The sequence below is a fragment of the Acipenser ruthenus genome, chromosome 10 (genome assembly GCF_902713425.1).
Source record: "Acipenser ruthenus chromosome 10, fAciRut3.2 maternal haplotype, whole genome shotgun sequence".
Lineage (NCBI taxonomy): Eukaryota > Metazoa > Chordata > Actinopteri > Acipenseriformes > Acipenseridae > Acipenser > Acipenser ruthenus.
Genome location: NC_081198.1, coordinates 19,962,345 through 19,989,096, shown reverse-complemented (window position 1 = coordinate 19,989,096; position 26,752 = coordinate 19,962,345). Strand labels below are relative to the sequence as shown.

Below are 26,752 nucleotides of genomic sequence, written 5' to 3'. Positions count from 1 at the left end.
TTTCACTTTTATCACGATCAAAAGAACAGTTATTAAACTTAAAATATTAAATATTAAACTTCTAAACACTAAGCTAACATTAATTCCAATACTGTTCAACTGTTTAACAACGTGCTAACATGTAAACTGTCCAATATCATTATATCTATTCCCTAGGTTATATACAGGGTGGTTGTATGCCTGATGCCGCTGACTGACAAGAGAGTAATAACAACCAAACGTGCTGTTATTATGATGAGGAGTTTGTTTCCATTAACTCCCATTATATACCATTAACCTGCCTAACTGATCCTCAATCATCCAGCGCCCCCACAGCTCCCTGGGGTAGGGTTAGGGATCGTGTGGCTATCTATCTGCCTGCTTGTGGTTAATCTACATGAATGCAGCTGCTTGTAGGGGACCATTGAGCAGTTCCATTTCACAGGTGTAGCGCACACCCTAGATATTGTAGCCTACCGCCAGCCTTGCTGACTGCCTGCCTGCCACACTGTCCCTGTACAGCTGGCTGGCTCATTGGACCCCAAAACCAGTTCTATACTCCAGCCACGCTTTCCACTTCTATGCCTAATTTATAGTATTTTTTACATTTTACATCGTTGTTCACATAAAGTATCAAAAAGCACAGGAGTGTGCAATGTCAGTATAAATTATGATTGCTGAGAACACTCATAAAAACAGGACATTTACAGTTAAATGTTCAATAAAATACTTTTGTATCAACTTTTACAACCTTTTAACCCTGAAGAAAACAAGCTCAGCTATCACAGCCCAGATATTTAATGGCATGTTGCTTTTAATAATGTACAGTTGTTGAAATTTTAAATCACCTACAAAGTACGTCTTTCTGCTTGATATTTCAAAGTAGGTGATATAACCATAGACTACTTAGACTAGCATTTTGCGACCAGTATCCTACTAGATCAAGCCAAATGGTCAGTATTTTTGTTTGTGAAAACATAACAGATACCCTCCTAAATGTGCTCTGCACTAATTGGTGAGGTCAATGGTAATCCGTAGTAAGAAAGCAGAATTAAAATAAACACAAACCAAAGGAAGTAATGACTTCTTATAATGTACATTAGACAAATTAAACAATGAAGACAGTATGAGCCGTGCCCTGCTGTAATGTGGAGATGGAAGCTCAGTTAAATGATGCAGTACAAAACAGCGTGTAGTGCAACAGTGCCATTGCTGCCACCTAGTGGAGATAAAGCATGTGAGCAGTGCAATTGCAATAGCATAGAAGATACTACTACTTCATAGGTTTTTATTGTATTTCTCCTGGCCAGATAACCAATATATAGGAATTGTTTAGTTATATTTTAAAAGGAGAGCTAACCAAGAATTTAAAATCCAATTCCTTATTCCACATTAGCCTAGGCCATCTCATTCTATACCATGTATTATATAATCAGATACAGTGTAGAAAGAATACATTTCACTTATTTATTTATTATTTTACTAGTACCTCTATTGTCGCCCCCATTATCGCAGCCGTCAGTTTTAAGTGGCAAATCACGTCTGAGTAGAACTACAGATCATGGTTTTTGAAACTGCAAATATTTAATCAACATGTTGGCTTCAAAGTGACTGGGATGTTTGAAAGCAATTTAAAATTGTAGATTTATGTCAGCAAAAAACTAAAGCCAGAACTTAGGTCTGCTAAAAGTCCCCCAAAAAACATATGCAAAGTTCTCATTGAGTATGCAGGTTTATAAGAGTCTGTTACTATAATGCATAGGACTCTATGGATAAGAAAGCAGCAACAAAGTAACCAGACAATCAAAACTCATTTCAATACATGAAGCTACCTTAATAAACATAAACTGACCTTGTCACAGAAGCATCTAATTCAAAGCATCTTCCAGATATATCTCCACAGTATCCCTTTCGCTTGTTTAGCAGCTTCTCCCAGTTTATTGCTTATTCCAATTTCACAATGGACCTCAACTAACATTTCATTTTCTGTCAACACTTGGCTGTTTTAGTCAGTTTAGCATTATTATTACTTTGTTATTATTAGGTCTACACAGAGTAATTCAACAGAAGCGACTTTTTTTTTTTTTTTTTTTTGAACTCAGCAACTTTCAGCTTCAGCTTTTCATTTGTTAGGATGCATTTTTTTTTAATCAAAAGGTTTAGGTTAGGATACACAGAAAGAGTGTCTGTGTATGCCTGGTAGTACTAGCACCAGCGCTTTCCATCAACAAACCGGTTTAGAAACCTGAAAAGGAAACAGCCTGAAACATCTGAACACCCACACAAAGTATGAAGCCGCAGTTCTGCCTACTGAGGGTAGTCAGAATCAATCAGGAAAATCTTGTCATCACTTTTGATTAAAATGATTAAGGGATGTTAACCTTCCACAAAGTCTGCAATGGTTTAATTGTGCAATAGGCTAAATGTAGCCTGGTTACTTAGAAGGACACAAAGTGATCCTCAGTTCTCATGTTTAATAAATTATTTTCAAATTGCAAACCTTAGCCATTACAATCTGTCATGGTTAATAAGACTTCCATCATGGCTGGCGTTAGGATAATTTACATAAATGTGCACGCATTAAATATTCTCAAGAGTACTCGAATACTCGATAATAATATCATGAGTACTCAAATAGTGAAATAATTCCAAATTCCCATCCCTAGTTTATAGCAACTTCTGGCACCTAAAATGGAACGTTCTTTTTCTAGAATTTTCACGTCACCCTCATATAGTTTTCTAAATTTTGGAAATGCGCATTACACTCATGGAACGCCTGGAGGGGGTAGGCCAGTGCCACTTTAGTTCCGAGGGTCACAATCGGCAAATTCGAGGCACAAATTGAAGAATCGTCATCTTACCAAGACAGAAATACACTTCCTTATCTCCTCTAAACCCGTTGCAAAAAAGATTGTAAGAAATGCATACCACACTCAGTAACGCAAGGGCCAATGAAACTCGGTATCAAGAAAGACAAAAAGCCAACAGTGACAGGGCACAAAGCTACACCAGCGCTTCCACACCATTGTCAAAAGCACATGCTCAGGAATTTCAAAACAGACATCTCTGAATAATGTCAATACAGGTTGATCTGTTCATTCTGTACATTTAAATTACAAATGCAATATACAAGCTCCAGACTGTGGCTCATAAATCACTGAAATCTCAGCAATGAGCTGAGCTCTCCCTTTAGATCAACCAAGAAACCCTTATCTTACGGTCCTTAAAATCATAGTATCGAATCCCACTGTTGTACAATATTTTAATAAAAAATACTTCTCTTATAATAATTACAGTAGCTATAGAAAAATGTATTGATTTGAAGTTAGGTTTTTTCCCCAGGAATAATAGCACAACAATCACAGTGTGCTACCTGTATTTTCATTGTAAATGTAATGATCAAATCATAGCTGAAGGATAATGGATTAGATGAGCTATCTGCTTTGCAGTACAAGTTTATAAAATGAATTATACAATTAGAGTTTCTTTTTTTCAAGACAAGTCACATTCCTTTCATATAATGCTATAACTGGACTCATTAACCTCCTGTCTGCCACAGTAAATTAACACGATGCCCCTTGGTGTTCCACAGTAGAAATTACAACATCTTTCTTGGTCTTTGTTTAAGCATTTTGCAAGTGACTTTCAAATATTGATACCACTGAAAAGAAAACACTTCTGTACAGCGAACACAGACTTCAGACAGAACATCAGAAACAGTTGCGTGTTTTTCAGTGTAACATTTATGCATTCAGTTTCAGAAACAGCGCCGTTAAATCCTGATTTCTTACAAATAAAAAAAAAATATTGTAAGAAAGGTCATTTTTATGTGTTTTATACATTTATAAGAGTTACACTTGCTGTCCTCAATGTTTTCTGAAGCAAGTCACTAAAAAAAAGTATTCTAAGGTCTCTGCATTATAACCAGTCGAGATAAAAACTGTACCCGACTTGACCTAATCCTAAATGGTGATTGGCAGATTTCTCATATGTGATTGATAATATATCAATATAAGGCAGGTCTCTTATCACTGGTACATTGAAAGGGTCTATAATGACAATAAATGAAAGCAACTTTAAAACCAGGACTGTTTCTGCACAACGCTATGAATTCAGTACAAACCTCCTTTGTTCTCAAGCTCCCCGGCCTGGACACAGACTTGTGGAACTTCAGGAATGTGGCGGGCTGGAGAGGCTGCAGTGCCTCCTGCTACTGGCTGGCAGTGGGACAGGGTCATGTACATCTCATCCTGGGGGTCTGGGAAGGAGTCTGGTTTATTCTGAAACACAGTATGATAGCTTCAGTTAATTATAAAAAAACATGCATTACAGTATTTTTTTGCCATTATAATAATTATGTAATAAATATTAATGTACTGGTTCTAAAAAGCAATGATGAAGCAATGCACACTGGAATTTGGTAGTTGCCATATGATGTGCTCCACATTGTATTAACTCTCACTACTAATAACAATAATAATAACAATAATAATAATAATAATAATAATATCTTTATTTTTATATAGCGCTGTAACAGGGCGAGGAACCCTGTAAAATGTATTATTTATTTAATTTTAGAACGGGGTCTCCCCCTCCGCCCCTGTGCAATTTATTGTTTTGTATTATGATTTATTTATTATTATATTTTTAAAACAGCATAGCCATGTATTTTGTTTAGTAGCGTGGATGGGGAAACCCCATCCACAGTAATTTAATAAACTTGTGCAGATTGTGGCCGAGGGGTAATAGAATAATTGTTAGCTAGATGAACCCCTCGGCCACGGTATAAAAAGCCTGCAGCTCTCCAGCTCGTGGTGGGTGTTAGAGCGGAGAGAGCGAGCAAGAGGAGCGAGAGAAAAACAAAACTAAAAATTAAATACAGGAACAGTGACAGTTGCCCAGCCTGACCTGTGCTGTTTTCGTAGTATTTTGTGTTCGAGATTTGTTCTGTTTATCCTTTTTATTTTGCCCTGTGAGCAAGTCTTTTTGTTAAAACCTTTTATTTTATTTTGGTATTTTTTAAATAAAACGGCGCTGCCGCGTCTTTTATTTTGAAACTGCAGTGTCTGGTGTCAGTGTTTTTAGTTCCTGCTTCTGCCTTGACGTCACCGCCCAGCCACCCTGTCACAAGCGCCTTTCATAGTGGACCACCATCCCAAAGTGCTTTACAGAGGTAGGCTGTGAACTGTGCATTATATGCAGAGTCACTTACAATAGCACACTGATTTAACATCTCATCCGCAGCACAAGGAGGTTAAGTGACTTGCTCAGGGTCACACAGTGAGTCAGTCAGTGGCAGAGGTGGGATTTGAACTTGTGACCTTCTGGTTACAAACCCTAGACTTTAACCACTGGACCACACTGCCTCCTTGATACCATACTAACCCTAACTCTCATTGAGGCTTTTCAGATCTTGTATTTGTTTTAGGTGGAGCCATAAACATTTAGAAAATGGGGCTACACATGCTAAATGTTACATGAACACCACCACTACAGGCACTTCCCAGTCCATTCTCATAACACAATATTCCCAGTCTTTGCCTCTCTGTATTTGCCATTGGTCCCAATGAAGCACACTCAGCACTGCCTGCAGTTTAATTAAAGTGGGAGGTAGACAATCAGATTGCACTGATGTGAAGGCTGGTAATGAAGCCCCCTCTCTATTCTGTTAATTTGATTCAGTGTCACGCTTTCTTTCCCTGCTCACTGCTGACGCTGCCAGCCCTTAACAACTCTGCCCTGTCCTGCCATTAATCACAGATATCCATGCCTGCATGTGCCGTGTGGCCCATTACAGGAATGAGAGCTACATCAATGTCAGAGCGTCCATTAAACTAATACTGCCTTCGACCAAGAGCATTCAAATATCATGATTGCTGTGTGCTAGCTAGAGAGAGGCATAGCTCCTCTTATAGAAACGCTTCTGTCAGCAGAACTGTTCAGACCCTGCGAGAATGTACCTCGTTTAAACTAAACACATTGTCTATACTGTGGCTGTCTAACTGATGGCTCTGGAGATTGACAATCTCAATCATAATGCAATTTAACATTTATGTAGTCTGGTTAAACAGTCTGTACAAAAATGAATATTGTGAACTGGATCTATTGTACTTATACTCTGATGTGCAAAAGGGCAGCCAGTCTGGTAGGTCAATTATGCGACTCCAAAATGGTTCATTTTATTGGACAATAACCATTATCCGAGTTGAATAATACAATACAATACAATACAATACAATACAATACAATACAATACAATTTGGTCTTATAAAGCGCTCTTCATGTGAAGCATCCCAGGGCGCTTTACAAGAAGACCCAAAAACAAATGGCTAACAACCCTGCCTAACAGTAAACACGAGAAAACAGATACGTCTTTAAATCCGACTTAAAAGATTCAATTGTAGCTGCACCTCTGATATCACTTGGAATAGAGTTCCAGAGACGAGGCGCGGAACAACTAAAAGCTCTTCCTCCTCCTGATTTTAAGTGCCTGCGAGGGATGACCAAAAGATCAGCACTTGCTGACCGTACAGTGCGACCAGGAGTATAAGGTACAATCAGATCCTGCAGATACAAAGGCCCAGATTCATGAAGGTCTTTACAAGATGTGAAGCACCTCAAAATCTGTGGTCTTTATCACTGATATGGAGGCTAAAGCAATATGGCATTGAAACAATGGAACTTGACCTTGAGAATCATAGAATACAGTTTTATACCAAATGATATGACGAGGTATGGCTCACCAGCATAGATTCCGTTTGCAGTGGACTTGGTGCCTGCAAGTCCTTGCTCTGACCCCAGGGGGCCTCACTGCAGGACGTTGTCTTGGTTTTCATCGGGCTCCTCTGTCCCCAGTCTTCATCCCAGACTGTAGCAGGCACTGACTCCGACCGCAGAAGAGCTGAGAAGGGATTGGACCTTTCTGCTAGCTAGACAGGGCAACATCAATGTATTACAATATTAAGAGCTTCCAAAATGGGTTGTTTTGTTAACTAACCACACATTACCATGAAATAAGACTGCAAACCGCAATCTGAATCCACTACCAAACTGGGCCCTGTCCTGGCTCCATCTGCAATCTACAATCCAATCTGTAACCGGATGTTACTGCACCTATTATTGGAATATTCACACAAACAACTGTATACAAAGGCAACACATTTCATATTTGTTTGTTTCAAAGATACCATGCAAAGGAAACCAATGCATAAATGTCATCTGAAATAAATAACCTGGTTTATTTTACACCCAAGATAATTTTAGTGCATTTGTAACCGTTTAGTAGTCAAGGACATTTAGTCAAAGAAATGTATTTCAAAGAAGCAATCCAGCTTACTCTTTTTTGCTATTGAGTTTATGTAAGCATTATTGTCATTTTTTATTGTCACAACTGCTACCTCAAAAGCCAGAAACTGCTTCAAATGCATGTGTACAAATACTGTACACTAGGGTATCACAGAATAGTCGACAAGAAAAGTGACAGCTGACTAATCGCAATTCAGTTAAAAAGCAGCAGCACAGTAATGTTTTTGTGTGTTTATAGTGTAGTAGTGAACTAGCAAGGTCAACTTTTTGACAACAAATTAGCAACCCTACCTTAGTTTCAGCTAACTTCTCCATTCTTAACCCCAAGATATAGTGTGCAGATACTGTGCTGGGGGGTGAATGGCCCAGGGAATAGAATTAAATAGCAGGTCTCTAACGGTTGTTGTAGTATGGAATATTGCCATCTCCATGCAAATGGTCTTAACAGGTGGTAGGCCAACCCCACCAGGCAGCTCTGAGTGGCTGGGAAGAGGCTTCTGACCGTATTTTAAAAACTTCATATAGAATCCAACTTAGACTCCAACAACAATTTAACTCATACACCTGCCAGCACCCAGACAGTCCGGACACCCCAGGAGATAGACCCCGTTCAAACTACTGTGCTGGTCCAGGGCCGCCAAATATTTAGATCTGTAACCCTGTTCACATTTGCGGTTTAAGGCGCCTTTGCGTGTTCACATGTGTGACTGAAAAGTAGGCCTAAAATTATTATTATTATTTATTTCTTAGCAGACGCCCTTACCCAGGGCTACTTACAGTTGTATACAAAATAAAATACATATCAAGAATTACAGTACAATTAAGAGCAAGATACAAAATACAATGACTTCAGTCCTAATAAGAGCAAATACAAAACACAGTACGATTTGATATCGGGGCAGTTCAAGAGCAGATAACAGTGTTGATAGTTACATCAGGGTTAGATACGAGTGCAAGTGAAATACAAGATACTACAGATTGGGTTAAGTGCAGGATTAAATACAGTAAAACAGGGAGCAGATAAGTGCAAGTTAAAGTGCATTAGAGGCAGAGTGCTATATTGTCCAGAAGGGAAGAGTTGAGTTTTACAGGTGTTTTTCTTCGGTGAGGGGGTCAATATGTTTGATAATTTAGAACCAACCACCATTTCTTATTTTTGTTTGTTTTTAAATGTGCCAGCAGAGTTTACTGACCTTTTGTTTCTGAAGAACAAAAAATAAAACTGTAAAGCTGTAGATACAACCAAGGTGTCTCTACACTACTCATCGTCATTTTTGGGGAAAATAATGGTAAATGTGTCACAGTGACGCTGGTGTGTCACTGAGTAGAGGACATTCATTGTACCAGATCACATTAACAGGGGTTTTCAAATCTTTTTAAGCTACATACCCCTTTCCAAAAAAGTAGTCCACCGCATACCCCATTAATTACTAAATTAATTAAAATCAACGAAGCCTCCATGCTAAACTCAGTCACTCAAAAATGACATAAGACTATTCCATGATAGCAAATGGCAACCATGTATTTTTATTGATAATACAATTACAGAAAAGGCGGCAAAGAAAAGTTCACTATCCACAGCTCTCTACAGCTGATTACGAAAACATATTGGCATTTTTTAATTCTTGGCGACTAAAACGTACAGTACTGATGCTAATTAAAAAACAATAATAAAACGCTTACCTAGTATGTGATGGATGTCCCTGCTTGTTACCACACAAATCACTGATGATGGCAGGGAAATTGGAGAGAGCTTCAGGTCGCAAGACATTTCTGGCATTTTTAATCTCTGACGGTGTTTTGTCTTGATCGCCCTTTGCTAGTAATGTACTAGTATTGAGCCAACAATGCAAATTTATTCACTGGATTTAAACCTAAAAACTCACACCAGACATAACGGCTTGTCAAACTAGACCGCATGCAGTACTTCGGTTTCTGATTGGCCAACATTATGTATTTTGAAATAAACCAATAGTACTTAAGTTACAATAAACTTTAATCGGGTCATTGAAAAAAAAAAATATATATATATATCGACTTGCAGGCATGAACGCACACAGGAAATAAAATGAGTTAAACTGACAGCTTTTATTTTTTTTAAATATGTATTTTGTTTTTTTTATCCCAAAGACAGACTGCAGTAACCGCCCAACTGTTTATATGACATTTAAACAACAGGGTTTATTTATAACGTACATATTTAATATGTAAATTAGCCATGTGTGCACTGAACGCTCGGTTACAGCACAGCAGTCTGGTGTTAGCGATTAAACGTTGATTACATAAGTTTGCAATAGATTGTGAAGTGGTACCAAGTAAAATGCGCTGTCTGCCATTTCAGAATTTTTATCGCCTACCCCAGTTTAAAAACCGCTGCATTAGAAGAAACCACATTATCAACAGATAAAGTTTAATAGTCATATTTAAATGCCATTGCCTGACTGGTAAATTCTTACCTTCCAGCTGCCCCTTTATTTTGACAATTGCCATATCAAAAATTGCATTTTTTTTTTTGACATTTTTCATTCTTAGCCCCCAAGTAAATATTCTGAACAGTTTTCAAAGCAATTTTTGCTTTATTTTTACAACACACGTTGTTGTTGATCTGATAAACGCGTATCTGCTTCAGGTACTGTATTGCATTTTTTTCAAGGTTAAACGATGGCCCGTGTTACACAGAACACTAAAAATAAAATGTCAAATATACAATATATATTTCGTTGGTTTTGTGGATTTGCTATATTTTAATACTGCACATAATGATATGGTTTTGAAAATGCTACTTACCAAAACCGTGACTGCAAATTAACTGTATTACATAATAATTTCCTTTATTCCGATTCCAGCGGGGTTATCTCAATGCAAGATGTATTATATACATTGCTGTATAAAACCACATACACTGATATAAATGAAAAGTTCACTATATATAAATTTTTATATATAAATGCCGTTATAGGCCTACTGGCGAAATGGCGCTTATGGTGCATAACACATACTGAATTATTTTGGGACATAATTTTAGCATTTTTTGTCATAGAAGACACATTTCACATATTTTATAACGTTACCGTAGTCTACTTTTTTTTTTTTTTTTTTTTTTTTTAAATCAATGCGGTTTTCGTTTCACAAATCTACTGCACTTTGTCTATAAACTCTATTGCACTACGCACAAGTTCAAACTTCTCCCATTCACTTGCTAGATCACTCCATATCTCCAAACATCAGACAGGTATTTTGTCTAGCAAATAGATAAGTTAACAGCGGATGAATTTCATAGTATTTTTAAGCACAAATATAATAGCCTGCATTTCAAAAGTCACTGCCGAAGCTGATTACTTATTCTTCCAGAAGTAATGGTAGGGTCTAACAGGGATACAAGGATATATTTACGCCGGGACATGTTGTTAACAAGCCTGATGATGTTGTCGTCCAGGCTTTACTGTGAAACTGACTGTAACCAGGGAGGGTGCGAGCGCATTCTACTGGACTGGAGAATAAAAGCACAGGAGTTTAATAATGAAAACGCAAGTGTAAACAAACAAGTAAAAAAGATTAGCCTGTCGTCAGACATGTCATGGTAATAAAAAATGCATTCATATACTGTGTATTGGTATTGCGTCTCGTCTGGGACGGGGGACATACGGGCGCGTTAAGAGAAATTCAGCGGGACATTTTTTATTTCAGGGGGTCATTGGCGCAATGGCGCGGCCTAGCGCGAACACTGTAGCTGGGTGTGGTCTGATCTAGGCATCGGTAAGCGATTACAGGAGTCTTGAACTGGATGCTACCAGTGATCGGGAGCCAGTGGTGTGAGCGGAGCAGTGGAGTAGCGTGGGAGAATCGAGGCAGAGAGAAAAGCAGGTGAGCAGTGGAGTTCTGGATGAGCTGGAGCGGACGGGTGGCGGACGCTGGAAGGCCAGCCAGGAGGGAGTTGCAGTAGTCTAGGCGGGAGAATACCTGGGCCTGGACAAGGAGTTGCGTGGAGTAGTTGTGACGAATTGCTTTTTTTTTTTTAATGGAAAAGCTACCCAGATATACAGTAATCCTTGATTTGTAGCAGATGTTTCTTATTATTTATTTATTTTTCAGTGCAGCACAGAAGCAATTTTATGGTATATTATATATATATATATATATATATATATATATATATATATATATATATATATATATATATATATATATATATTGTGAGATGGCGGGGAGGGGGTTAAAACCTCTCTGCAGGAAAAACATGTGCGGAAGGCACACTTTTGTTTCGTTTAATTGTTTAATTGTTTAATCAGTACCTGCACCTGGCTATTATTGAAAATTAGAGCCAGGTGCAGGCTTTAAAAGGAAAGCAGTCAGTCTGCTCAAGGCGGCTGCTGAAGAGGGCAGAAGCCCGACTGTGCTGGTGTGTGGGTACAGCCGTAATTTGAAAAAGGAAAAGGTAGAGTGAAGCCTTTGTTTTGTGTGTGCTATTCTGTTTGTTTTTTTGTTACAGGTAAACAGCTTAGCTGTCCTGTTTTCAGTTTAGGTTCCTGTTTTGTTTTAGTTATTGCTCAAAGAGGAGCTAGGTGTTTGTTTTGTTTATTTTTGTTTTTGTGTTTATTAAAAATAGCGCAACTGCGCTTAAAAAAAATCCATTGCTGTGTGTTGGGTCGGTGTTTTTAAAGGGGCAACGAACCGTGGTGAGTGCGATTTTATCACACTATATATATATATATATATATATATACAGACGTGCTCAAATTTGTTGGTACCCCTCCACAAAAAACGAAGAATGCACAATTTTCTCTGAAATAACTTGGAACTGACAAAAGTAATTGGCATCCACCATTGTTTATTCCATATTTAATAGAAATCTGACTTTGCTTTTGATTTTTTATTCAACATAATATTGTAAATAAGAAAACAAATGAAAATGGCATGGACAAAAATGATGGGACCGCTAACCTAATATTTTGTTGCACAACCTTTAGAGACAATCACTGCAATCAAACGTCTTCTGTAGCTCTCAATGAGACTTCTGCACCTGTTAACAGGTAGTTTGGCCCACTCTTCCTGAGCAAACTGCTCCAGCTGTCTCAGGTTTGATGGGTGCCTTCTCCAGACTGCAAGTTTCAGCTCTTTCCATAGATGTTAGATAGGATTCAGATCAGGACTCATAGAAGGCCACTTCAGAATAGTCCAATGTTTTGTTCTTATCCATTCTTGGGTGCTTTTAGCTGTGTGTTTTGGGTCATTATCCTGTTGGAGGACCCATGACCTGCGACTGACAGAGAGCTTTCTGACACTGGGCAGTACGTTTCGCTCCAGAATGCCTTGATAGTCTTGAGATTTCATTGTGCCCTGCACAGATTCAAGGCACCCTCCTCCATGTTTCACTGTAGGTATGGTGTTCCTTTCTTTGAAAGCTTCATTTTTTCATCTGTGAACATAGAGCTGATGTGACTTGCCAAAAAGCTCCAGTTTTGACTCATCTGTCCAAAGGACATTCTCCCAGAAGGATTGTGGCTTGTCAATATGCATTTTAGCAAATTCCAGTATGGCTTTTTTATGTTTCTTTCAAAAGTGTAGTCCTCCTGGGTCTTCTTCATGGAGCCCACTTTTGCTCAAAAAAGCGACGGATGGTGCGATCAGAAACTGACGTACCTTCACCTTGGAGTTCAGCTTGTATCTCTTTGGCAGTTATCCTTGGTTCTTTTTCTACCATTCGCACTATCCTTCTGTTCAATCTGGGGTCGATTTTCCTCTTGCGGCCCGGCCCAGGGAAGTTGGCTACAGTTCCATGGACCTTAAACTTCTTAATAATATTTGCAACTGTTGTCACAGGAACATCAAGCTGCTTGGAGATGGTCTTGTAGCCTTTACCTTTACCATGCTTGTCTATTATTTTCTTTCTGATCTCCTCAGACAACTCTCTCCTTTGCTTTCTCTGGTCCATGTTCAGTGTGGTGCACACAATGATACCAAACAGCACAGTGACTACTTTTCTCCATTTAAATAGGCTGAATGACTGATTACAAGATTGGAGACATGTGTGATACTAATTAAAGAAACTAATTAGTTTGAAATATCACTATAATCCAATTATTTATTATCTTTTCTAAGGGGTACCAACAAATGTGTCCAGGCCATTTTAGAATACCTTTGTAGAATAAGCAATAATTCATCTCTTTTCACAGCTTCTTTGCTTTATTCTATGACATACCAAAGGCATGCAAGTATACATGATAAAATAGCTTTTAATTTCATCACTTTTCAGGAAGAATGAAGCATTATTTCAATGAGCTGTAAGGGTACCAACAAATTTGAGCACGTCTGTATATATATATATATATATATATATATATATATTTAAAAAAAAAAAAACTGACTATTTTGACTTAATGTTATGGTGTGTAACGGGGTGACGGTCCAAGCTTACCCCCACCCACAATCACATTATTCTCTCAAGAACACTGAGGTATTTAGAATGCAGGAAACAGCAACTTGCTAGTGTTCACAGGTATAAATATTATTTTCATAATGGATACTTCACTCAGATTGCAAATGACTAACAGGGCAGCAATGTGGAGTAGTGGTTAGGGCTCTGGACTCATGACCGGAGGGTTGTGGGTTCAATCCCTGGTGGGTGACACTGCTGCTGTATCCTTGAGCAAGGTACTTTACCTAGATTGCTCCAGTAAAAACCCAACTGTATAAATGGGTAATTGTATGTAAAAATAATGTGATATCTTGTAACAATTGTAAGTCACCCTGGATAAGGGCGTCTGCTAAGAAAGAAATAATAATAATAAAGGTTGTACACACAATGACTGACATTCACAAGACAAGCTCACGACTGACCACCTAATACTACTGCTCCCTCCTAAGGAAAGACACGGCATTAAATAATAGTTAATTATTCAATAACCGGTTACCCCTGGAATCATTTTATACAAAAATAAACTATTTAACATTCATTCCATTTACAATAAACATTCATATTTGACATTACACATGTTTCTTCTCATTATACGTATTTGTTTAATCTGCATGTATACCGTCTTTGTTTACAAACAAAATTCTTTAACTATTCTATCGTTTACTCGTTATTATCATTGTCATTATTATTCTCTAGTTCCTAAGCATTACCAGTAAAGACTGAACATCAGCATTACCCCTTCTCTTGGAAGATTACCCAACATATGGCCAATGTATATACAGAGGTATGGAATTTTGGAAAAAAAAAAACTCTTGTCCAAGAGACAAAATGCTAGATAATTCAACTTGTCCTTCTTAGAAATCTACTTGCCCCCTCCCTGTCACACAAAACTCACACAAAAAAGTTGAATATAACTTGTAGGATTTTGCTTTTATTTAACAGTGAACACAATAAATCAGTTAATGATTAATAACCATTTTTGCTTCATTAAATTTAAGATAAAAACTGGCAGTGGCATTATCCTGGCTGTTTTCCTGAACCCAAAATTGAAAAAGCAGTTAAAATGGTTAAATCAACAGTTATTTCCTAATGATTTATTTAAACATGATCTGTTATTATACTGCACACTTGCCTCGCGCAAAAAAAAAAAAATCACGCAGCTGCCTAGTTTCAGGAATAACGGCAAGGTATGATGACCTATCACTTTAAATAAATAAACCATGCAGCCTTATAAAGACACGTAGAAATATGAACCAGTTGCATTACTGGCAGTTTATAGGGCACGGTATAAATGGTTTGCTGGAGAGAAGGACACCTTTTGTATCAACTGGAGCCCCCCTGAGTTAAATTTTTATATCGATGGGAGCACCAGTTTGGTGTAGAAATATATTGTCAGATAAAATGTTCACCAGGCTTCCAAATGATAGATAGACAGATAGGCCATCAACTAAATAAGAATGATTCATTTTATTTTGTAGTCACTAAATGGGACCTTTGGTCTTTCTACAACAGGTTAAACCCCAGGCTAGCTTTTTCCACAACTCTTCTCTAAAAACAAAAGAAATGAAAGCCACTGACGACACAATTGTTTGCATAATTTTTTATACATCTAAATCTATAATGTTTATAACATCTACGGCAAATGCATTATTTTGCAGACACGGCAAAAAGGTACTCTAAGTTAGTAAAATGACAGTAAGTAAATATGTAACTTATTTGAAAAGTGTCTGATTCATAAGATGCGAAACACTGAAACATGTAATCTTTTTCTCTATATGCTGTCGGTTGGCAGCTTTTTTACAGTGCAAAATGGATTTGGATGTGAGCATTAATAATTACATATATTGTGAAAAAGTGTGGGGAATGGTTGTAGAGGGGAGGTATATAGATCAGAGAATCAAGTGCAGCCTACATCCTTTCTAGCTGGTGGCAAAGGGAAAATGTAGTCCTAGGTTTTAAAAGGGCAGCTAGGACTACATTTCTCAGCAGGCATTGGGGGCATGACACAGATTAGATGGGAATAAGACTCACCTGGGCTTAATTTAGACAGGTATTTAAAGTGGGTTAATAGAGGGTGCTTGTTGTCTGTGATAAGGTGTAATGCTGTAGATAGACCTGAACCGAACCGACAAGGTAATTCAGCATTTGTGGTTGACATTATTATGGTTATTGTGAGTAAGTGTTTTATCAGTAAACGGCTTAGCTGTCCGATTATTAGTTTGAGCTGTCCAAAGTAGTGCTCCGTGACAGAGTTAGGTTTTGTTTTGTTTATTTTGTGTTGAGCACGGCGACCCTCACCCTTTAAAGACTTTTGAAATTTGTATTGCGTTTAGGGCTTGACGTTTTCGGGTTTTATTATTATTTGGTATAATCAGGTTTTTTTCAGTTATTAAAAATAAACACCACTCAAATGCATCAGTTTTCAGTTTCTATAATAAATTGCATGTGTGTTTCACGAATACATACACACGTTACCTTACTGTGTTGCAGTGAGGATGTCCACATTTAGGATTCAGGCAATGTAGAACTCTGGATGCATTTTGAACCCGAGAATTGTGAGAAGTAACAGATTTTGTTTTACGCCCCATTACCGCCCGCTATCTATCACACCCCAGCGTATGACTATGTACTGTAGTAATTAATCTCAGCCAGCATACAATAAATTATTTACATGTATTCCTAAGATTAAATAGTCATCATGGTATTCTGATTAAGGTTTGATATTTATGTAACTATACTAAATAATAATAATAATAATAATAATAATAATAATAATAATATTAATATTATTATTATTATTATTATTATTATTATTATTATTATTAAAAATATATATATTGCCAAAACCCAGGTTTATCAGTTTTAAAAAAAAACTTCAGGAGTGTTTTTTCCCTTGGACCCCATAAGAGTAATTGACACAGAAATCAGGTAACAAAAATACAGTGAACCCTGATAATCCCCTCATTTCCTGACCGTCCCCATGGTGATTAGGCAGCAGTCAGTAGCTTGGCTATCTCAGCTGCTGCTCCACTCCAAGTCTCCAAGGTGGCAGTTTTTGCCATATTTATCCTGGCAGTCGATAGTTCTAACATAACTATGTCGTTAAAATATGTCAACCACTGCTGTAGAGGAAGGGAGGGAGCCAGCACTGTACTATCAGTTTCTTTGCAGCTGTCAGTCCAGGAAGCTCAAACAATTGAAGTTTTGAATCGTCATTAAGTAGTAGTACCACTGGATCTAATGGCATGTTTCTCCCAATTATGTTGGATAGTATAGATGTCACTTGGCCCCAAAAAGATCTAACCTCTGGACATTCCCATACCATGTGCATTAACCCTTTGCGGTCCATTGTCGGCCTGGTCCAACATTGCAATTATTCCTATCAGGTCCATTGTCGGACCCTGTCCGACATCATTATAGAAACGCAAAAAACGTGTTTTAGTCGTTTTTTCTCCGGAAAAAGTCGAGAAAACCATTCAATGGCCGAGTGGGAACCACAGGAGCCGAGACAAGTCGAAAAAAAAAAAATTAAAAAAAAAGGCGTCTCTCATGAATAGTCATACATGGCCCTGGTATCAGATAACGGGGCGGTCGTAAGTAAACAAGCTGGCTGCCTGTCAATCAGTGCACAGAGAACACGGACATTTGCAGAGCTTTTTTGAGATGTTATAGTAATAAAATAATGACTTGGATCGCATCATTGAGGAGTTTGGTGATAAAACGAGTGATCAGGAGATGATTGATCGGTATGTACGACTATTATTATTATTATTTATTTCTTACATAGGTGAAAGCTATAGCGAACGAAAGGGTGGGGCGGGGCTGGAGATGCCTAGTGAGTGCTTTGTTGATATGCAGGGCCATTTAAACCCGTTTGACTGTGAATTTTTTTTTTTAAACAGCGCGTCTAAAATTAACTGCGCGTGTGAAAATAAATTAGACCTGGCGTGCCTGACGCGCATTTAATAAATGGACCGCAAAGGGTTAAGGTGGCAGGTGTTTTAAGAGAACAGAGGTTACAAAATGGTTCTGATGTGATTCCAACACAGTATCTCTTAAGAGGTGTCCAGTAGGTCCTGTGGCACACTTTGAAATGAATTAGCTGATGATTAGGATTTTTTGACGCATTAAATATATTATCCCAGATGGCATTCCAATCAATTGGCACATCCTCTGATAGATCTTTTTCCCATATTTTGATAATAGCCAGCGGCTGAGGTACGCATTTTTTAATATTTGTGTGTAGATTCTTGTAACAGAATAGCATCACGGCCAAGGCTGTTTACCGGCAGGTAGGAGACCCAGAGGCAGAAAGCTGCAGTTTTAGCACTGTTGGGCACATTTATTAACCAAAACAAACAAAACAGGAACAAACAAACAGGGCCATGAGGGCCAAAATAAAGAGACTAAACAAAAAACCACAACCAGGATACAATACAACACTCACACAAGTCAGGCTGGGCATTCACCTTCACTGACTATCCTCCTCAACACCACTCAAGCAAAGGGTTTTCTCTCCCTTTATATACATGTGGCCATTCTCTAATTAGCACTAAATTACCTAATCAGAGAATGGCCACATTCCACCTCTGATCTTTGACAGGGATGGATATAACCCCATCTCTGCCGAACTTACATTCACACAATATTATTTACACCGGCAGGGCTTCCTCCCTGACAGTGCTAGACCTCCGCAATTCAGACATTTTTCTTTTAGAAATTTGTGTGGCTCTGGACATTAAACGACACAAGGCGGTCCTTACCAGACGATAAAGCCCTCTTCGGGTTCTATTGCTTAATTAATGACATGCTCATGGACGGTCTTGGTCTCAGAGTTGTGTGAACGCACCTGCTCCTGCAAGCTGTCCTCCAGACTGCCCTCGAACTCCAGCTCAGGGAGGTCACTGAAGTCCATCTCTCTGTCCCAGCAATCCGCTCTGACCGGGGTGGGCTCCAGGTACAGCATCCTGTCAGCATCTCTGCCAGACAGCGGGGCCTGCAGGAAGGCACAACACTGACACTCACCAGCACAGGCTCAGGACACAACATCAATTCTCTTACACATACTAGCACTCATAGCATGATCACTAGCCCCTCTTTAAAAAGCTGCTAAAAAAACCCTTTCAAACCCATTTATTACTATTGTCACTACTTTTTTTTCTGTTGCTGCTGCTTCCTAGTGCCAAATCACTTCCTGTGCTGTAGCTGCAGTCAAAACATGTGACCACCCACACAAACAGGAAGGATCTAATGCATTTTAACACCTTGGAGAGCGTACAGTTAAGATCAGTCTTCACTGAATATGTAATTTGTGGTATAAAGGAAATTTTCAGGGTTTTTTAATGAGATTTGACTATCTGTAAAAATTGCTTTTGTTGGGATAATAAAGGGTACAAGGCTTATTCGGTGTTCTAAGGTGTTGTATGGACAAAGAGCTGCCTTCCATACAGCATAGATTCTAGCTACTGAAACTTTGTACTATAAATTAGGAACAAATGCACTATATATCCTTGACACTCCTAATGGATGGCTCCTAATAAAATGGCTACCTGTTTCTTCATCTTGTCCTCTTCTGTTACAGGGTCTGGCAGGTCTGTCTGCCATTTCAGATACAGCTCAACTGGGTTGAACTCTCCAAAGGGCTGCAACACATACACATACCCTGGTTAGTACTATAGTATTGAATAAGGTATTAGTTTCACATAATATATGTTAGAAAACGGTTCAGTACCACCAACCAATCAGCTTCCAGCTCTAGCTGTTGGTACTGTGAATCCAATTTTAAATTAATCTGCTGAAGTACCAGCTTTTTCATTCCGACTTGCCTTGAAGACCACTTTCAACAGGACTTTTCACTCTTCAGGAAAAAAACATGAACCCTGCATTACGAGTCCCTGTGTAATTTTTTTTTGTATATCACTCTTAAGAGCACGCATTTTAAAAATGTTCTTCAACTACTTCCACTGATTCTGGCAGAAAGAGGGCGGTGATGCAGACACGTCGTATAAGGCTTCTCTGCTGTCAAGTTCTGTTTTTATTAAACATTTCTATTCAGTTTTAACCCTTTGCGGTCCTATGTTGGACCTGGTCCGACATCGCAATTTTCCCTTTCCGGTCCAATGTCGGACCCTGTCCCACATCATCAAAAAGACGCAAAAAACAGGTTTCAAGTCGTTTTTTCTCTGGAAAAAGACGAGAAAACCATTCAATGGCCGAGTGAGTCCGATAGGAGCCGAGAGAGGCCAAAAAAAAAAAGGGCCGTATCTCATGAATACTGATAGACCCGACACCACACAGATAACACGGACATAAACAAACAAGATAGCTGCTTCCGTATCCAGTGCTCAAGAGAATATCACAGACATTTAAAGAGCTTTTTGAGATGTTATAGTAATAAAATAACGACTTGGATCGCATTATTGAGGAGTTTGGTGATAAAACGAGTGATCAAGAGATGATTTATTGGTATGTACTATTATTACGAGTTATTTAAAAAATATAGCGAACGAGGGGTGGGCGGTGCTGGAGATGCAGTGCCTTTTAAACCTGTTTTACTGTGAAAAAAACACTTTTAAACAGCGTGTCTAAAATAAACTGCGCGTGTGAAAATAAATTGGACCTGACGCGCCTGACACGCGCTGAATAAATGGACCGCAAAGGGTTAATGACTATTAGTGCGTGGTTTTACCGTTTATTTTCTGTCAACTCTCTTGTTAAGGGAGCAAAAACATTTGTATTATGAGGAGTCGATGCTTACTACTAGTACTATATTCAGTATCATACATTCATATTTACTGCACATACTAGCCACTGAACATAATGTGTATTAATAAACAAAGGGCAAGTCTTTTTCTTTATTCTGTTCAGAATTTTACATGCAGAATGGGGAGTTTTGTACTTTATCCACTCCCAAGTCTCCCTGTGCCGTTTCGGAATACAATTCCTCCTAATTTCAGTCAGAAAATTGGTCTTGAGTACAATATCAAGTAAACCAAGAGGACATCTGTGTAATCTGAGTTCTAATGAGACTTGCCTGTACAATTAAACATGATGTGTGCTGATTAACAATTGATTAATATACAACAAAGTGCTAAACCATGCTAAAAACACCCATGTCTACATTTTATTCAAATTAGCAAAATGTATTTTTCAAAGCTTTTTATAGTGTGAAAACACAATAATGTACCTGTTTAGACAGGATATTCACAAGCACTTGAACGATTATCTTACAGAAGTAAACCAGGTGGCAGGACATGCAAGCTGATTGATACTGGTGCTTTGGTAAACTACATTTGCAGTAACATGTTATGCCAGGCTCTGGACATTAATAGCGAAAATGTTTTTCAGTGCATTGCGGACAGGACTCACAAAACCTTTGTAGTTTTGCATGCAAATTCCTGTGAATTAGGTGGTCTGAAGTGTATCTCAACTGCACACGTATGCTATCAGGGCATCCATGTTTAATAATATAAAACAATACATTGTAATACTTTGCACTGTAGCAAAGCAAAAACATTTAACAACTACAGTAACATTGTGGTAGGTTTTTTCTTCTAAAATAAACACGTGTTATTTTGATGGCAAAATTTTTTTAATGGCAAAATGTACTGTACTCTAGTTTTACTATTGTGTCCGGTGGTAAACTCTGTCTTAGAGAACACTTTGGCTAAGAGAACACTTTGCTTGTTTTCAGAGCGGTGTTGTCTTAGCCAAGACACAATGGGTACAATGTATTTTATTATCAAACCCAGCCAATCAATACAGCCTGTCTGCTTAGCATCTTTCAACCACAACAAACTGAGACACAGCCATTTCAGTAACATTGCTCCATTCAGTTATCTGGCACTGTCCAGCTAATCTATAAGCAATTATGACAAGTAAAAGGTAATTTTTTCCCCCCACATTATGTATGTGATACTTTATGAACATTTTGAGTCAACAAATCATTACAAGTACAAGATACATGTAGGGTTTAAAGTGTTTTCAAAGAAAATAATGGCAAACAAAAACATTTTCTAATATCGATAGTGCTCTCTCAATGAGGCTCTACCATGTGGTTGTCTACCATGACTTTGGTTAGCGCCCTTGCCTTGCCACATAACTCGGCTATGTAACTGAGATGGATTTACCAGTGAGCAGGAGGATGATGGGAAATGTAGTTCTGAGAGGTCCATGCAGGTACATGGGAAGCCATCTTGAGGCAAGGAATGCAATTTAAAAGTTTAAAAAAGTGGTCAAAATGTAAAAGAATTGAATTAAAACACACACCTTACGTAAACAGTTGTAGCAACACATTGGAACATGTAACACAATAAAACAAAACGGTCCTTATGTACCCTTTAACACTTACAATTTTCATTCACCTGTACTGTAAAAAGACATGTTTGCAGATACACTGGGCTATACTTAACAAGGTCTTTTAGCCAAAGTTCAGATTGCAGCTCTTTGTGAGAAAGGAGAATCACTGTTAATGTTCCAAAATTAGTAACCAACAGCTTTTAACTGTACAATACAACTCCAGATTTACAAAAGAATAGCAAGTCTGAAAGCTGAAATACAGCCAGCTCTGGTCATGTAATCTTCTAGAAACTCCCTTCAAAGCAACACTGCCATTAGTATGACAATGCATTGCAAGCTGCTGCACAGTTCAGTGGAGGTGCAGTCTGTGCAGGAGGATCCAGGTTCACAGTAAGGTATATTCAGGTTTTCTAGTTTACAACTCTAATAAGTATACATGTTAGAAGCTGTACTTTACCTGGCCGATGTCACTTATACTGCAGGGCACAGCGTAGCCCTGGATCTGCAGGACACAGTGAATGTAGATATCCACGTCTGTGTAGGTATCACACAGGAAGAGGTGCAGGATTCCCTCCACGTACTTGTGGATCACAGCCACCATTGGCTTAGCACAGCACAGCTTCTGAAAATGGCTTACTGCCTTCTCACTCCAGACACCCTGGTACAGAGAAACAAAACAGCACATACAGTAAAGATAATCACCCCTAGTGTTTGCCCAAAACAGGTTCCAGTGAGGGTGCATGGTCTTATAAAAACCACGTGCATGTGTTTGAAGAGGGGACGATTGTCTATTCGGGGATTCCAAGATATTTATTAAGCAAGTGGTCTGATTGGGGTAAGTTCTGCAGATTCCACAATAACATGTGCTAGAGAATGTCCTTTATAAATGATTACATGTAAAGAAGCACACCTTAAAAGGTTTTATCCACGTCAGAATGGATGGCACCGCCTGAGCAGGAAGCTTTGAATAGCAGGACCTGCAGGAAGAATAAGACAATGAAATCAGGGCTGTCAACAACCGGGACTGGACTCAATTCCTGGTTTTCAATTCCATTTCTAATTCCAATTCCAATTCCCAATTCCTTTTAACCCCAAGGAATTGAGCAGTTGTTCAAACGGTTTCTTCTTAAACTACATTTGGATGGCCAGAGCTAATTTTAAGCTTTTGCAGTCCTATGTCGGACCAGGTCCGACATTACAATTTTCCCTTTCCGGTCCGATGCTGACATCATCAAAAAGACGTAAAGCACAGGTCTCTAGTCGTTTTTTCTCCGGAAAAAGCCGAGAAAACCATTCAATGGCCGAGTGAGACCGATAGGAGCCGAGAGAACCCGAAAAAAAAAGGGCAGAATCTGAGCAATACACATAGCCCTGGCACCACAGAGATAACACAGCCATAAACAAACAAGGTAGCTGCTTCCGCAACCAGCTCTCAAAGAATATCACAGACATTTGCAGAGCTTTTTGAGATGTTATAGTAATAAAATAATGACTTGGATCGCATTATTGAGGAGTTTGGTGATAAAACGAGTGATAAGAAGATGATTTATCAGTATGCACGACTATAAAGAGGTATGTGAAAAATACAGCTAACAAGGGGTGGGGCGGGGCTGGAGATGCAGTACTGAGTGTCCTGTTGATATGCAGTGCCTTTTAAAACTGTGTTACTGTGAAGAATACTTTTAAACAACGTGTCTAAAATAAACTGCACGTGTGAAAATAAATTGGACCTGACGCACCTGAGAGGCGTTGAATAAATGGACAACTAAGGGTTAAACCTGTTTTATGCACCTTATTGTAAGAACGTTAGCATCATTTTTATTTGTGGGACGTTATGTGCCCCTGTGGCCAAGTGGTTAACAGTGTACAGGTGCAAGTGATCAAGAAACAGACAGACAATTATCATCCAGGTGCAATGTTGTTTAATGGGTTTGTAAATCCATTAATGACCCAACCCTGTCCACAATGCCATTCCCAAAGACGATCCAAGACTCTCACCAAAGAGAAACTGGTCTGAGAGTTTATCATGATGTGGTACATATATCTGGCCAAAACACTAGGTACAAAATCTACAAGTTACAAAAAAGAATGATCTGTATGAAGAGTCTGATATTAGGTTAATAGGTTAACCTACCTGTCTCACCAATTTGTAATACAGGTTGGACTGTGTACGTTTTATGAGGTCATGTACAACAAAAAGACTTAAAGATGCTCTGTTTTAATGTTGATTTCTACGTGAGCGTGGGGCTACAGCCACACCCCCTTACTACTGGTGTTTCATTCACAAAAAAATTGTGACTTCATAACAGACACGTACAATAGGCGGCTGCAGCACCTGTAGAGGAATTGTAATCACAAGTATTGACAGCACAGATGTATGCAGTCCTTGTAACTGAATGAGGAGGGAAACAAGGTTAATTATATGAAGAGTGAAGCTCAAGATGCTTGTTAAGAATTCCTTTTCGCTCCATTTGTTATCTTCTTTTGAATGTATTGAACAGCTTTTGAAAAAATGATCAGGTTTTTAAATTTAAAAATGCAGTAAGAATTATTATAAATGTAATTCTTATTTACAGAGAAGCATTTAAGGTGGCCAGAAGTGGCACCGCTGGATCAGTATTGACAATGTGATTGTAACCTACTTGAGAAACTTGAGGCTCCTCTTTTCCACGAAGCCCAGGTTCCCGAAGTCCACATAGTAAACCTCTACCTCCCTCTCGTTCACCACACGGTGGATGATGACCCGGTAGAACCAGATCCCTCCTGGGCTCACACAGCACACCTGCCCAGCACGGATATAGGTGGCTGGCAGCTGATAGCGCTCTGACACCTCAGAGAAGGAGTAACAGCCTCTGGAGAACAACACAAGCAGGTTAGTCTGTCTGGAATGCTTTTACTTACCTTTTACTAGCTTACACTTCGGAGCCAAAAAAACATGAATTTCAAATGAAAATAGATTATAGATTATTTCTAATGTCAATATCAATGTTGCACAGGCCTCAAGGCTTCAGTTTACAGCACAGCGACAATATGCTTCCCAACCGTACCTAAATATATATCAAATAAAAAGTATTCTAAAGTGCTACAGAACTGCAAAGGTAATATTATATATATATATATATATATATATATATATATATATATATATATATATATATATATATATATATATACATATATATATATAAAGTTTGAGAAAAAGGAAAACTGCTGTGTACCAAAATGATCAATAAGAAAAAAGAAAAAAGAAAAGGATATTTCAGGTACTTAAAAAGGTAGAATAATTGATTACAAATCAATTACCAGGACATTTCGGACTACAAGTCCTTCATCAGCTGAATACAAAAAAACAGTGCTTTACGAAGTTGATAAAAAACAAACAAGTAGTCTTTTAAACAGAATTCCAGAATGTTGATGATGATGATGATGATGATGATGATGATGACCTCAGAATAGAATGTTCATTCCAAATGGCTCCAAAGTGCCTAGTTTGAAAAAAAGTTCACATTCCTTTTGTTTCCTGATAGGATTAGTTCCATAGCATTGAACCATCCCACAAATTGTGATGTCTTCTATAGTGTGGTCATTTCTGTTAAAACGTCTGGCGACAGGAAAGGTAGAGGTGTTAATTTGTATACTTCAGATGTTCCACGAAGCGATCAGCCAAGCGTCGTTTTGTTTCACCAATATATATAGCTTGTTACATTTGATGCAGCCAATGCAATATACTATTCCTTTACTAATGCAAGTAAAAGTATGGATAGTAAATGAGGATTTTGCTCCCTTAACTACTGTGTTGCTGTGAATGTATTTACAAGTTGCACAGCGTGACCTATTGCATGGAAACATACCCTTAAGACTGTCCAGATTGGGTCGAATGTTACTGTGGACCAGATGCTCTCTTCGATTTTTGTCTCTTCTGTATGACATTAGAGGAGGGTTATTGAAAATAGGAGCTGTAGAAGGATCATCTTGAAGAATGCTAAAACTTCTTTGTATGATGTGTTGTACTTTTTTGGTCATAGGATGATATGTAAGAACAAGGGGAATACGATTGCTGGTATTCTGTGTTTTGGTTTTGTACAAGGCATCCTTTCTGTTTATTGTCAATACTCTTAACTGAGCTTCTCTAAGTATAGTGTCTGGAAAACCACAGTTTCTGAAAAATGCACGCATGTCATTTGTTTCATTCAAAAAATCACTATCATCACTGCAAATGCGTCTCAGTCTTAGTAATTGGGAGTATGGAATGGAGTTGCGACAAGCTTTGGGATGTGAGGAGTCGTATCTTAGATATGAATGAGAGTCTGTTTCTTTGTAGAAAATTGTAGTATTGATGGTACAATTAGAAACCATGATGGTAATGTCTAAGAAAGAAATTTGTTTAGAAATGTTCCATGTATACTTTAGAGCTGGATGAGACTGGTCAATAAAATGTATGAAATCCATTAAATCTTCATTAGTGTTATCCGAGATGCCAAATATGTCGTCAATGTATCTAAGATATAACATTGGTGTATGTCCCTTGTACTGTTGAAAAACTTTATTTTCGATCCATCCCATAGGGCCCTATTTTTGTTCCCATACTACCACCTCTAACTTGTTTATAAAAGTCTCCATTAAAGGAGAAACAATTCAAAGAAAGGACGAGTTGGGCTAGTTGCAAAAGAATATCGGTTGCAGGTTCCTTTACTGTCTGTTTATCAAGGAAGTATTTTAGTGCTTGTAAACCGTCACTGTGGGGATAACTGTGTA

At 38.3% G+C, this 26,752-nt stretch overlaps 1 protein-coding gene across 3 annotated transcripts in view; it reads right to left on the bottom strand.

Moving 5' to 3' along the window:
- The window catches only part of tdrd5 (tudor domain containing 5), a 50,649-nt gene that overhangs the window by 3,366 nt on the left and 20,531 nt on the right, over positions 1–26,752 (bottom strand). For all 3 annotated transcript variants that reach the window (XM_059031945.1, XM_034018144.3, XM_059031946.1), the window contains 7 exons: positions 24,640–24,849; positions 22,908–22,974; positions 22,455–22,655; positions 19,249–19,341; positions 18,549–18,695; positions 6,723–6,908; positions 4,103–4,259 (listed from right to left, as the gene is read on the bottom strand). In XM_059031945.1, coding sequence (XP_058887928.1) covers positions 4,103–4,259; positions 6,723–6,908; positions 18,549–18,695; positions 19,249–19,341; positions 22,455–22,655; positions 22,908–22,974; positions 24,640–24,849 — 1,061 coding nt within the window. The remainder of the gene's footprint in view (positions 1–4,102; positions 4,260–6,722; positions 6,909–18,548; positions 18,696–19,248; positions 19,342–22,454; positions 22,656–22,907; positions 22,975–24,639; positions 24,850–26,752) is intronic.